The 12,983-nt window shown below is 40.6% G+C and overlaps 1 protein-coding gene across 1 annotated transcript in view; it reads right to left on the bottom strand.

The window, feature by feature from the left end:
- Window positions 1-12,983, bottom strand: part of INSC (INSC spindle orientation adaptor protein) — a 137,719-nt gene that overhangs the window by 58,564 nt on the left and 66,172 nt on the right. Inside the window, exons 3-6 of the mRNA XM_077930833.1 lie at window positions 7,098-7,443; window positions 5,643-5,695; window positions 5,174-5,297; window positions 4,155-4,268 (exon numbers count right to left, since the gene is read on the bottom strand). Coding sequence (XP_077786959.1) covers window positions 4,155-4,268; window positions 5,174-5,297; window positions 5,643-5,695; window positions 7,098-7,443 — 637 coding nt within the window. The remainder of the gene's footprint in view (window positions 1-4,154; window positions 4,269-5,173; window positions 5,298-5,642; window positions 5,696-7,097; window positions 7,444-12,983) is intronic.

The raw sequence follows: 12,983 nt of genomic DNA, 5'->3' as shown, positions 1-12,983 counted from the left end.
ATGAAGAGGAACCATTGATGAACACCCTTTGGGTTCGGTCAGTCAGCCAGTTACAAATCCACTGAGTGGTAGCATAGTCAAGACCGCATTTTACCAGCTTCTTTACAAGAATATCATGGGGCACCTTGTCAAATGCCTTGCTGAAATCAAGGTAGACTACATCCACTGCGTTCCCTTCATCTACCAGGCTTGTAATTCTGTCAAAAAACGAGATCAGGTTAGTCTGACATGACTTATTTTTCAGAAATCCATGCTGACTATTGGTGATCACAGCATTCCTTTCTAGGTGCTCACAGACTGTTTGCTTAATGATCTGCTCCTGAATCTTCCCTGGTATTGATGTCAGACTGACTGGGCGGTAATTATTTGGGTCCTCTCTTTTCCCCTTTTTGAAAATAGGGACAACATTTGCCCTCCTCCAGTCTGCCGGGACTTCGCCTGTTCTCCAGGAATTCTCCAAGATGACTGCCAGTGGTTCTGAAATCACATCTGCCAGTTCTTTTAATACTCTTGGATGCAGTTCATCTGGCCCTGGAGACTTGAATACATCTAGACTAGCCAAGTATTCTTGTACTATCTCCTTAGTTATTCTGGGCTGTGTTTCCTCTGCTGAATCATTTGCTCCAAATTCTTCAGGTCGGGCATTGTTTTCTTTATCGGAGAAGACTGAGGCAAAGAAAGCATTGAGGAGTTCAGCCCTTTCTGTGTCCCCTGTTTGCATTTCACCATCTTCTCCTCTGAGTGACCCCACGGTTTCTTTGTTCTTCCTTTTGCTACGAACATACCCATAAAAGCCTTTTTTGTTGCTTTTAACCTCTCTAGCAAGCCTGAGTTCATTTTGTGCTTTAGCTTTTCTGACTTTGTGTCTACACGTGCTGGCTATTTGTTTGAATTCCTCTTTGGTGGTTTCCCCCCTTTTCCATTTTTTGTACACATCCTTTTTTAATCTTAACTCAGTTAAAAGTTCTTTAGATAGCCACCCTGGCTTCTTTAGGCACCTTCCATGTTTCCGTCTCATTGGTATTGCCTGAAGTTGTGCTTTTACTATCTCCCTCTTAACAAACTCCCAGCCATCTTGAACTCCCTTTCCTTTTAGTATTACTGTCCATGGGATCTCACCCAGCACTTCCCTAAGCTTTATGAAGTCGGCTTTCTTAAAGTCGAGAAATTGAGTCCTAGTATGCTTGGCTGCTCCTTTCCGCTGTATAGTAAACTTCAGAAGAGCATGATCACTCGCGCCTAATGATCCTTCCACTTCTACCCCACTAACCAGGTCATCAACATTGGTTAGGACCAGATCTAAAATGGCTGTTCCTCTTGTTGCTTCTCCCACTTTCTGGACAATGAAGTTGTCTGCAAGGGCAGTGAGGAATCTGTTTGACCTTATGCTCTTGGCTGAGTTTGACATCCAACAAATATCAGGGTAATTGAAGTCCCCCATTACTACTATCTCCCTTCCTTTTGCATGCTTGGCCATCTGTTCCAGGAAGGCATCATCTATGTCCTCCGTTTGGCTTGGGGATCTATAGTAAACTCCCACAATGAGGTCACTGTTATTCTTCTCTCCCTTAATTTTCACCCAAATGCTCTCACTTTGGCTTTGAGGTTCTAAATCTTGGATCTCTTCACAGGTATACACATCCCTGACATATAACGCCACTCCTCCTCCTTTCTTGTCTGGTCTGTTTCTTTGAAATAGATTGTATCCCTCCATTATTACATTCCAATCGTGGGATTTATCCCACCAGGTTTCAGTGATTCCTATTATGTCATATTTAGTTTGCTGTACCAGGAGCTCAAGCTCATCTTGTTTATTTCCCATGCTTTGCGTATTAGTGTACAGACATTGAAGTCCATTAATCATTCCCCCGTGTCTCTTATTTAAGGATTTTTTCCTCCCACCACTAGGTCTGCATGCTCTTTGCTCCATTCGGTCTATGACATTTGGATGATCATCTTCATCAATTGATAGACTCCTACCTTCAGGAGCACTGTCTCCCTCCCCCACATTAGTCAGTTTAAAGCCCTCCTGATGAGGTTTCTGAGATTTTTTGCAAAAACATTCCTCCCAACCGTTGTGAGGTGCAGCCCATCGCTTGCCAGAAGTCCATCTTCAAGAAACTGCATTCCGTGATCTAAGAATCCAAACCGTTCCTGTTTACACCATTTGCGAAGCCAGTTGTTCACTTCCACTATTTTTCCCTCTCTCCCTGGGCCACGTCGTTCAACTGGGAGGACAGATGAGATGACAATTTGTGCATTTAATTGCTTCAATTTCCTGCCCAGAGCCTCGTAATCTCTTTTGATCTTCTGGAGGCTATTGCTTGCAGTGTCATTGGTTCCCACATGAACCAAGAGGAAGGGGTATTTGTCAGTGGGTTTTATGATTCCTTGCAGTCGTTCAGTTACATCTTGGATCTTAGCCCCGGGGAGACAGCACACTTCCCGAGACATCTTGTCAGGCCCACAGATCACTGCTTCTGTTCCCCTCAGTAGGGAATCCCCTATCACCACCACACGCCTCCTCTTAGGTCTGGTCGGGGTTCTTCTGTGAGCTGTCCGTTCCAAGGTCGCCTGGACATTCCCTGAGGACTGCCTTTGCTGCTCGTCTTCATATACCTGATCGACTGTAATGAGGGAGAGATCCTCAAATGGAGTCTGCTCTTCGTCTTCCATAGTAGGGGAAAGGACCTCAAAGCGATTGCGTATTTCTAAACAATCAGAGCGAACCCTGGGCCTCCTACTTCTTTGAGTCACGTTTCTCCATATATCTGGCTCCTGTGTTGGTGAACTAGCCACCTTCTCAGGGGAGTCCCCTGTCTCTTCCTTGGTGGAGACGGTGTGCTCTGTTGCTTCCAAGAAGAGTTCATTGAAACCATTCAATCAAGGTGACTGACAGCCCAAACAACTTCTTGTCAACTGACCTTTTGAAATTAAAAAGATGTGAAGAGGCAATCGATTGAAGTAATAGAAAGTTCCCTGAATTCAAATGATTTTTTTTTATTTCATTTTTATAGAAAAAACTTGTTTTGAAAGAACCTTGTATCTCTGTGAAATTAAGACCACATCTTCTGGTGACAAATGATTCTGCCATTTATTTATTAATTATTACATCACAATTTTATCCCATCTTTCCTCTGTAGCTCAAAGCAGAATAAGGTAAAGGTAAAGGTACCCCTGCCCATACAGGCCAGTCTTGACAGACTCTAGGGTTGTGCACCCATCTCACTTAAGAGGCCGGGGGCCAGCGCTGTCCGGAGACACTTCCGGGTCACGTGGCCAGCGTGACAAAGCTGCATCTGGCGAGCCAGCGCAGCACACGAAAACGCCGTTTACCTTCCCGCCAGTAAGCGGTTCCTATTTATCTACTTGCACCCAGGGGTGCTTTTGAACTGCTAGGTTGGCAGGCGCTGGGACCGAGCAACAGGAGCGCACCCCGCCGCGGGGATTCGAACCGCCGACCTTCCGATTGGCAAGCCCTAGGCACTGAGGCTTTTACCCACAGCGCCACCCGCGTCCCACCAAAGCAGAATACATGGCCCATATTCCATTTTGTCTTAACAACAACCCTATAATGTAGTTGAAATATACAAAAATATACAAATGTCCAGTAGCACCTAGAGACCAACCAAGTTTGTTCTTGGTATAAGCTTTCATGTGCATGCACATTTCTTCAGATACCTTGATGTTGATTAGGTTGAGAGCTGGCGGTTCTTGCCCATGGAACTCTCATTCTAGTGAAGCCCATCTGACTGCTTCACTGAATTCATTCTGCAAAGCAGCAACTACCTTCCTCTGCAAGGAAGGATAACGGGTAGTGCCTTGGGCTCCTGCTATTGTTACATTGCTAGGCTGGCTTGCTAAACAGCTGCTTTGGTTATTGTGGTTTTAATATTGCAATTGTTTTGACAATTGTTTTGACAATATTTATCTTGGCAAATATGAGAGCCCATTTGGACTGACTTGTGGACATTTTTTTTTAGATAGAGCATGAATAGATAGATTGAGGTAGAGCTTCAGAAACACTGGTTTCCTCTTAGAATGCAGAATAGCTTTCCTGGTCATTTCATGTTACAAGACACCTACAAAAGAACACATGTGCCAACAAAGATCCTAAGAAGTTTTCAGATTGCCTGAGTAAAAGGGGAGCTTACCTTAGCAATGATGCGGCACAGGTGAGAGCCTTCCTGGGTAAGACTGAACAAGTTGCTGGTAGCTGACTCAGCAGAATACAGATTATCCGATGTGTCTATTTCTCTCACCAGGTTCTGGGCAACAAAGACAAGAATAAATTTCATTTACTTCCACATATATGTGCAAACAGAGTGATGTCTAGGGCTTGGCTTTTTGGTTTCTTGTGAATTTAGTTAGCTTAAAGCTTTATGTTGAAACTGCAGAGTTTTTGTTTAGGGGAAAGTGCCCTTACAGTGATACCTTGGTTCTCAAATGCCTTGGTACTCAAACAACTTGGAACCCAAACACTGCAAACCCGGAAGTAAGTAAGTAACCCGGTTTGCGAACTTTTTTTAGAAGCTGAATGTGCTCCGCTTCAAGTGTTACGCTTCCGTTTTGAGTGCAACACTTCCGTTTTGAGTGCTACACTGAGGTCTGTCTGTTTTTGCTTTTTATTTTGCGGCTCTTTTTGTTTTGTTTTTGTGACTGTGTGGAACCCAGTTCAGCTATTGATTGGTTGGTTGATTGATTGATTGATTATTGTGTGGCTGCAGTACATTGTTTATTGCTTTCATTTTATAGATCAATGGTCGTGTTAGATAGTAAAATTCATGTTAAATTGCTGTTTTAGGAGTTGTTTTTAAAAGTCTGGAACAGATTAATCCATTTTGCATTACTTTCTATGAGAAAGCACACCTTGGTTTTGGAACGCTTTGGTTTTGGAACAGACTTCCGGAACGGATTAAGTTTGAGAACCAAGGTACCACTGTATAAGAGAACAAGGGAGGTACTCATGGTGAGTTCTGGCACCTCTTTTTCTAGAAAAATGGCCCTGGGAAAAGCCAAACTGCATTTCCAAACCCCAAAAATGAGATCAGTGATGAATCCCAGGAGACCTCAGAGGCTGCATGATACATTCATGGGATGAAAACCAAGCAAATATTTTAATACTTCCAAACATTTTCCTTATTGTTACATATAGTTAAGAATATTTACTAACCTTTATTTCATGTGTTAAAGCTAGTTCTATCAACTGGCCAAAATACTGTGCAACTGTGGTTAGAGCATCATTAATACAAGATTTCATAGACTTTAATATCTGCTCATCTTCAATCTGGATGCACCTGAAAGGAAATGTAAGAAAAATAGTGCAATTGTCCCTGTGGTGCTTTAGCCATCATGTGAACAGAAGCTAAGCCTTAATCAAGATGTGAGACCAAACAGTAGCTATTAATATTAAGGCACCAATTTAAGATGATGACCCAAAGCGCCAGTTCACTTCTGTTAAGAAATAGGCTAAAGCACAGAAATGTAGAACCCCGCTATGTAGAACCACTATTCCTCTACTAACAGAAACAAATATTGCCTGCATCAGAGCCAACAGATTACAAGCACTAATTGAGAGTATAAAGTGATCCATTTATTTCAAACCAATTATAGCACTGCGGAAAACAAATATTTTATATTACCTTTCAGTAACTGTTGTAAGTTCAGAACATTTTTCCACTAGCATTTTTTCATACTGCAGATGAAAGAGAACAGAGATGTGTTGTTTTAGTGTTACAGCTTGTCTTTGCATTATGGGAAATGATAGAATTACATTGCTTTAAACAGAACCAAAGGATGAATTTTAATTTAAAGTATTTTTAAAGTAAATTTAATTGATTCTGGCTTAGAGGGGTGATTTAGAGCAGGAAATCAATGGGGAAAGAAGTAGAAGTTTTAAGGACTTTCCTCCCACCAGCCCCGTTTCTCTGCTCTAAGCACCCTCGTCTCAAAGTGGCTTTTCTCTAAAACTGGGGTGGGGAATCTGTGGCTTTCTAGATGCTTCTGGAGGGCAACTTCCATCATCCCTGTCCATAGGCCATACTGTTCAAGGCCGATGGGATTTGGAGTCCGACAACATATGGAGGGCCACAGACTTCCCCACCCCTGCTCTCAAAAAGAGGTTGATTAAGCATGTCCATGTAACATTAGTCTGGCATTTAAAGAGGCTAACTTGAGAACAATTCTAAGAGGTGGAAATTGAGCTGTACGCAGTCAGCTGGGTTTTGAGGAGAGTACATAGAGTGTGTCTTGAATGCAGAAGGTTCCAGGTTCAGTCCTTGACATTGCCAATCTAAAACATTCAACTAATGAGCCCTACAAGCAGAAGCCCATGTAACGACTTCGAGCAATTGGGTTTGCCCCCTTTCTCTTCCCCCTGTGTGTCCCCTATAGCCCCCCCTTTGGCTCTGGAAGACTCAGGAAAACCCCTGAAACAGCAGGGAGGGGGACAAGGAGAGGGCAGGCCATTCCATTCGGCAAACAGAAATGCTTATGGGAGCCGGTGTGGTGTAGTGGTTAAGAGCAGTAGATTCGTAATCTGGGGAATCGGGTTTGCATCTCCGCTTCTCCACATGCAGCTGCTGGGCGACCTTGGGCTAGTCACACTTCTTTGAAGTCTCTCAGCCCCACTCACCTCAGAGTGTTTGTTGTGGGGGAGGAAGGGAAAGGAGAATGTTAGCCGCTTTGAGACTCCTTTGGGTAGTGATAAAGCGGTATATCAAATCCAAACTCTTCTTCTTCTCTTCTCTTGTGCTGATGAAGCTATCTGTTCAACGCTACACTGAATTCCTCCCATAGGTAGGAAGTGATATCAAGGTCCCCTGGCTGTTACCTTGGAAAGCAAGATGCCTGTCAGAGCTATTGAGCTAGATGGGGAAACAGTCTGAGCTAGTACAGGCAGCTTGATAGGTTTCCCATTATTACATGATGTGTCTATTTCCAAAACCCAAGAGGATGGATTGGTAATATGTTTAGAATAAGTTTTATTCAAAACGAAACAAAAACATGCATGTCAAGTTTTCTATGGGGACTTTCCTTTAAAAACAAACAACATTTATCTCAGCATTCTGGATGCTGTCATTTCACAGTAATCCTACCTGATGCATTTCTTCCCAAGAATTCCTCTTGAATGTATTGTACTCATTTATCATTGAACGGACATGGCAGTTGACTCTTACTGTCATGCTGTGGACCCTCTGCCACCTGTTCTTCTCTAGTTTTTGAACAATCCTCGTTAGCTCAGTGCTTATAATCCAAGCTCTTTTCAGCAACAACTGCAAGTTATCACAAGCGCTGTGCTCCGATGACAGAGAAAATTCACTTTGGGCATCTTCTTCTAGGCTGATTGGTTTCGACTGAAGAATACACATGCATTCACAATCAGTCATGAGCTTCAAGTCTTCCATCCACCGTTGAACAGAGTCTACCTGGATTAAATGCATACTGAAAAGAAGGGCGGGGGAGATGAAAATACTACATATTAGTATACTAGCTCCTATCTAGTAAATCTGGCACAGAGCTTCTACATTTCAGGCACAAGACTCAGGCACAAAAAGTTTATTGAAGTTCCATTGGGCATATGAAAATGAATGCCAGCTGAATGCTAGACATTCTAAGGTTGATTCCATAAGCATTAATTTTCCAGATTCTATCAAATATCCACGTTTCTAACAGTGGATGGGCAGATGTATTGGTGAGTCAAAATTTAGGGTCTGATAGAGACAGCCATTTCCTGTTTTTTGTCCCCAAGATACTATATACTGCCTCCATTTAGAGATTATATTTTATCCATAATCATGGCTAATAGCCATGATTATGGATAAATAGACCATTTATCTCAGTTTGAGAAAAAGGCAACAGAATCTACTTTGTTCCAGCTAATCCACTTTATGAACTACAGCTACACATGGTTTATAATTTGTCTGCATGCATAAACTGCACAGTAATGTCCATTCCTGCAATAGCTGACATTTGGCTGAATCATATGTGCCTGTTTAACACAAAATACCCACAAAATTCCTGAGATTATGTTACATATTATATGCACATAAAATATGCACATTAGCCATAGATTTCCCATTCATGGTGGCATATGCAACTCTGCTTAAAGTTTGGTCTTGAGTACCTGCTCCCCATTCCACTCCCCAGCAAGTTAGTAGCTTGTTTTCACTGTGATTATTTAACACGCCAGTCACACTTTTATATATGACTGGTGTCAGATTCTGAGCATTTATTTGGATGTCAGTCACAAAGATTTAAGTTGATTGCAAGTCTAAGTATGTATAACCAGCATTAGAACCCCAGAGCTATTTCATATCACGATTTCCTATGCAGCAACTCAACTTGACTTGTTCAGTAATTTGGGGGTGTTTAACTAATCTTGTGAACATTGGACACATGTCGAGACCTTATTGTTTACAGATGACACAAGAACAAGCACACTGCCAGTTATGCTCAACAGTACACAGGAAGTGTACTGACCTTGCTGTGAGGGGATTATTCGCAAATTTAATCTGAAGGTACCTTTGATCTGCAAGCCAAAATTATGACTCTAGGAGGATTCCTTGAGGTATCCAGCAACTTTCCTGAGCTAGCTCCAAAAGTCACAAGAGTTACCTTGAACTCAATCTATGACCAATATTCTTCCTTATTATGGGTTGTCGTTTTCATGTGCTGTAGTCTTCAAAGCTGTAATTTGATTAGTTATGTTTTGTGCCTGTTGTATTTTCATACTGTAATAGCTTCTTTCATTCATACTCTTGTTCTCAAGATTCTGATTTGTTTTAGTGGATTCACTTATTTTTCCTGGGTTGCATCCAATGGTGGCTTTGCCTTCGCAGGAAACATTTCAACTTGCACAAGTCATTTTGCCATTCCCTCTCTAACCAGTTTGACCCTGAATTGCTCCTGACTATTACTGGGCCTTCTAGAATAGAACGGGGTATGGTCGAGAGGGCTGCAGTAGTTTGGTGAGGTTGGCAGCATTTGGGTGCCCTGGGGTGCACAAGTAAAAACATTTCCCCCAAATGCAAAGCCATTATTTGATGCAACCCCTTATTTGAATATATATATATATATATATATATATATATATATATATATATATATAATCATGGAACATAAAATCCAGCCCTCATAATAGAATTCATAAATGCATTTTGTGTTCAGTACAGTGGTACGTCGGGTTACTAACTTAATTCATTCCAGAGGTCTGTTCTTAACCTCAAACCATTCTTAACCTGAGGTACCACTTTAGCTAATGGGGCCTCCCAGTGGCACGCAATTTCTGTCCTCATCCTGAGGTAAAGTTCTTAACCTGAGGTACTACTTCCGGGTTAGCAGAGTCTGTAACCCGAAGTGTTTCTAACCCAAGGTGTTTTTAATCCAAGATACCACTGTATTAGCCTGGCTACATATAAAACAACCATACTAGATGTTTTTTATAATCCAGAGTGGAATCTTAAGAACAGCGGCTACTTTGCCTTTCAAGGTGCACAACATCTCCAAACAAGCTGCAAATATATAGCTCTAAGCACCACTATATTACTTCTTTATTATTCTACATTTATTCCCTGGTTTCAGTTAAAATTAAAATCAATAACTGAACCAGCAGAGAGAAACCTTTACAGGCAGGAAAACAGCTTAACTGATTTTCCTGAGATTAATAGAAGTATTAGAATGGCAATCATTCTGAGCCCACACTAACAGCTATAGAAATGGCACTGCCTTTACCGTTCCTCTTAGAGATGCTCTTGGTTCAGACCCTAATTAGATTTCAGGAATCGATGCTGGGAGTGTTGCAAAAAAAGCGGGGGGGATATTTTCTGACCTGTACATGAACATTCATGCTGAATGTTTTGGGTATGTGTTCGGTAGTGCTAGAACTTGAATGAAAACTATAGTTACAAGCCATTTGTCTTAAGCTTGAATTGTTGCTGGGCATGCATCTTTCAGCAAATGTAATTATTGTGATCCAAACATCTAAAGGAGTCTCAGGGTACTATAGTAAGAGTTGTGTGTGTCGGAAATAAAAACTTCCTTGTAGGGCAGGGGACAAGAGAATTAGATTGTGAGCTTTCACCTTTCACTTACAAGGTTTAATTCACCTAATAGATTTTATCCTGCCTTTCAGTGTATCTCCACTATCCAATCGTCCAAGGCAGTTCATGAGTAGAATCCTGGGTTTGAAATACAAATGCACCTTTATGCAAAAATTAGAGCACAAGCTTTGAAAATAGAAGCTTCTGGGTTTAATGCTCAGCTTTTTCAGATACGGGTGGGAAAGACTCCTGCCTGGAGAGCAACTATATACCGTACGAAGCAACATGGACCATTGATCGGATTCAGCTTCATAAGCTGATATGAATTCACATGTCTTCAATATTATGTTTTCCAATATTCTATAATGCTGTGGGGTTTGTGTCAAAATATTTCTCTAAAATACATGAAGAACAGCATTATAAAAAAGCTATGAGAATTATAAATATCTTAGCATTGTAAGTATTTTAGACCTATAGATAGATGATAGATAGATAGATAGATGATAGATAGATAGATTAGATAGATGATAGATAGATGATAGATAGATAGATAGATAGATAGATGATAGATAGATAGATTAGATAGATAGATAGATAGATAGATAGATAGATGATAGATAGATAGATGAGAGAGAGAGAGAGAGAGAGAGAGAGAGATGATAGATGATAGATAGATAGATAGATGATAGATAGATAGATAGATGATAGATAGATGATAGATAGATAGATAGATAGATAGATAGATAGATAGATAGATAGATAGATGATAGATAGATAGATGATAGATAGATAGATGATAGATAGATAGATAGATGATAGATAGATAGATGATGATAGATAGATAGATAGATAGATAGATAGATAGATAGATAGATAGATGTTATAGATAGATGATAGATAGATAGATAGATGATAGATAGATAGATAGACGGACATTTGTGTAACTGTCTAGAGATGAGCTGTTCGTGTGTATCAAACCCTGCACAGACCTAACAGCAGGTTGAACATGTCAATCTCTGACAAAACTGATCATCTCTTTAGTGGGAAGAAAAACTTTCAGAAGAGCAGATGGCTGGTGCTATTAAAGCTGACATTTCGTTGCTGGCAGTGTCAGAAACAATTCTGCTCATCCCCCAGTGGCAAATGCAGAGAGACATCTTCAACGTGTGCAGTTACTGGTCCAGCCAGGCACACGCTATCCTTTCTAGAGATAGATGCATTGTATTGTAAAGCCTTCAAAATTTGAGAGTTTCCCATTTATGCCAAGCAGTCCGGTCCAAAACACTTTAGATAATAAAGTAAAATACATGGCTAAACAAAGTCAGTCACATTTCAGGTGAAGTAAAGTACTATTGATTTTCAATGAGATGAGCTCCTAAGTATTGTCATTTCTTAGAATGATTTAGGCTAAAACTCTGAACTCACATACTCTTAAAATATATACAGCAGAGTACAAATGAAATAATTGAGAATAATCCACGTGAATGGCTTGAGGACTTGCATTTTTTCTTCTATATCGCTTTTACAGCAATTCAGAAAAATACATGAAAAACATAAACAGAGTCACTACGGATTTAAGGCACCCACAGAAAACCAGCTACTTTATCAAAAGCCAAACAGAACAGCTAGGTCTTACAACTCAGGATTAGATTTCAATCATTAATCCAGTTGTGTACACAGTCACACTGAAGGTGACTTGAGCAAATGTAATTAGGTACACAACATCCATCTTGGACTCATGAAGACCTGATTCATAAACCATAATGCTTGCAATTAAGCCTGATCTCTTCCATTAAAGACAGCAAGGCTTAGTTGGCTTGTGGGTAATAGCTCAGGTTTAATTGGTATGAATCTTGTGCCATAAATTACTTAGAATATGTATGTGATGCATAAGGCAAAACTGACTTCTCTTCTGTCCTTGGTTACAACCCTGCAGTTATGAAAATCACTGTTCTGAAAATCAAAGATTCTACATTATTTTGAATGGATCTATGCCAGCGCTAGTCACACATTGTATTTAGATGTCACAATAAACCATGGTTATAACGAAGTTTGCAAGCATTGCCTCCCCCAGGTGTGCACTTATTTCTCCTCTTCTGGCTTGTCTACAAGGAATTTGGAAGTTTGGGGTTCCATTTTTCATTAGCAAGAGCTTGTCATCTCTTTCCAGTGAAACAAACTATGTTTATTCTTAATGTGTTTGAAAGAAGCCAACTTCAAACAATGGCTTGTTTCAATGAACCAGAGTTAAGATTAACCAAAGTTTAAGGTTTGACTGACATGTGAGAAGTGAACGTTCCTGATCTCCTCACAACTTTACTAGAGGAGGCTGGGGAGCATAGTAGCCTGGGAGTGGGGGAGAGGCTAAACTAATTCCCATCACAATAAACCATAATTTATCATGATATCCAAACACAGCCATTCTGTACAGCTAAAGGTGAATCTAGGGTCCTTTCTCAGGTGTGTTCATTCTTTTCAAACCATAATGTTGGGGAATCACAGGGCTCCTATCCAGCTCATAGAAAAAAGTATGAAAACTTATGTAAAGAGAGCTCTGCATACTCTCTCTCTCTCTCTCTCTCTCTCTCTCTCTCTCTCTCTCTCTCTGACCTAAATTAACTATGGAGAACCTGAGAAACACACATGGTTCAAATTGAAAAACACTCTCTCTACTTCCTTCGGGCCTTTATATTCTTGACTTTTTTAAAAAAAGCCACAAATATCTGTGACAAACATGGTTTAATCGCATTTGACCATATGCCCTAACCAAAATTACATGCTTTCCCAACAGTCTAAAATAATGCTTACAGAGCACTACAGGAGCCAGTGGGAAAGTCTTCCAAATCTGGGGTGAGTAATAAGACAGCCCAAACCTACATTAATTCACAGTATGGACCCTCTTAAATGTGTCTACACATTTACCTTTCCATTTTAACTAACACA

Source organism: Podarcis muralis, chromosome 1 (genome assembly GCF_964188315.1).
Source record: "Podarcis muralis chromosome 1, rPodMur119.hap1.1, whole genome shotgun sequence".
Taxonomy (NCBI): domain Eukaryota; kingdom Metazoa; phylum Chordata; class Lepidosauria; order Squamata; family Lacertidae; genus Podarcis; species Podarcis muralis.
Note: the sequence above shows the minus strand (reverse complement) of the source record. Positions and strands in the feature narration are given on the sequence as shown.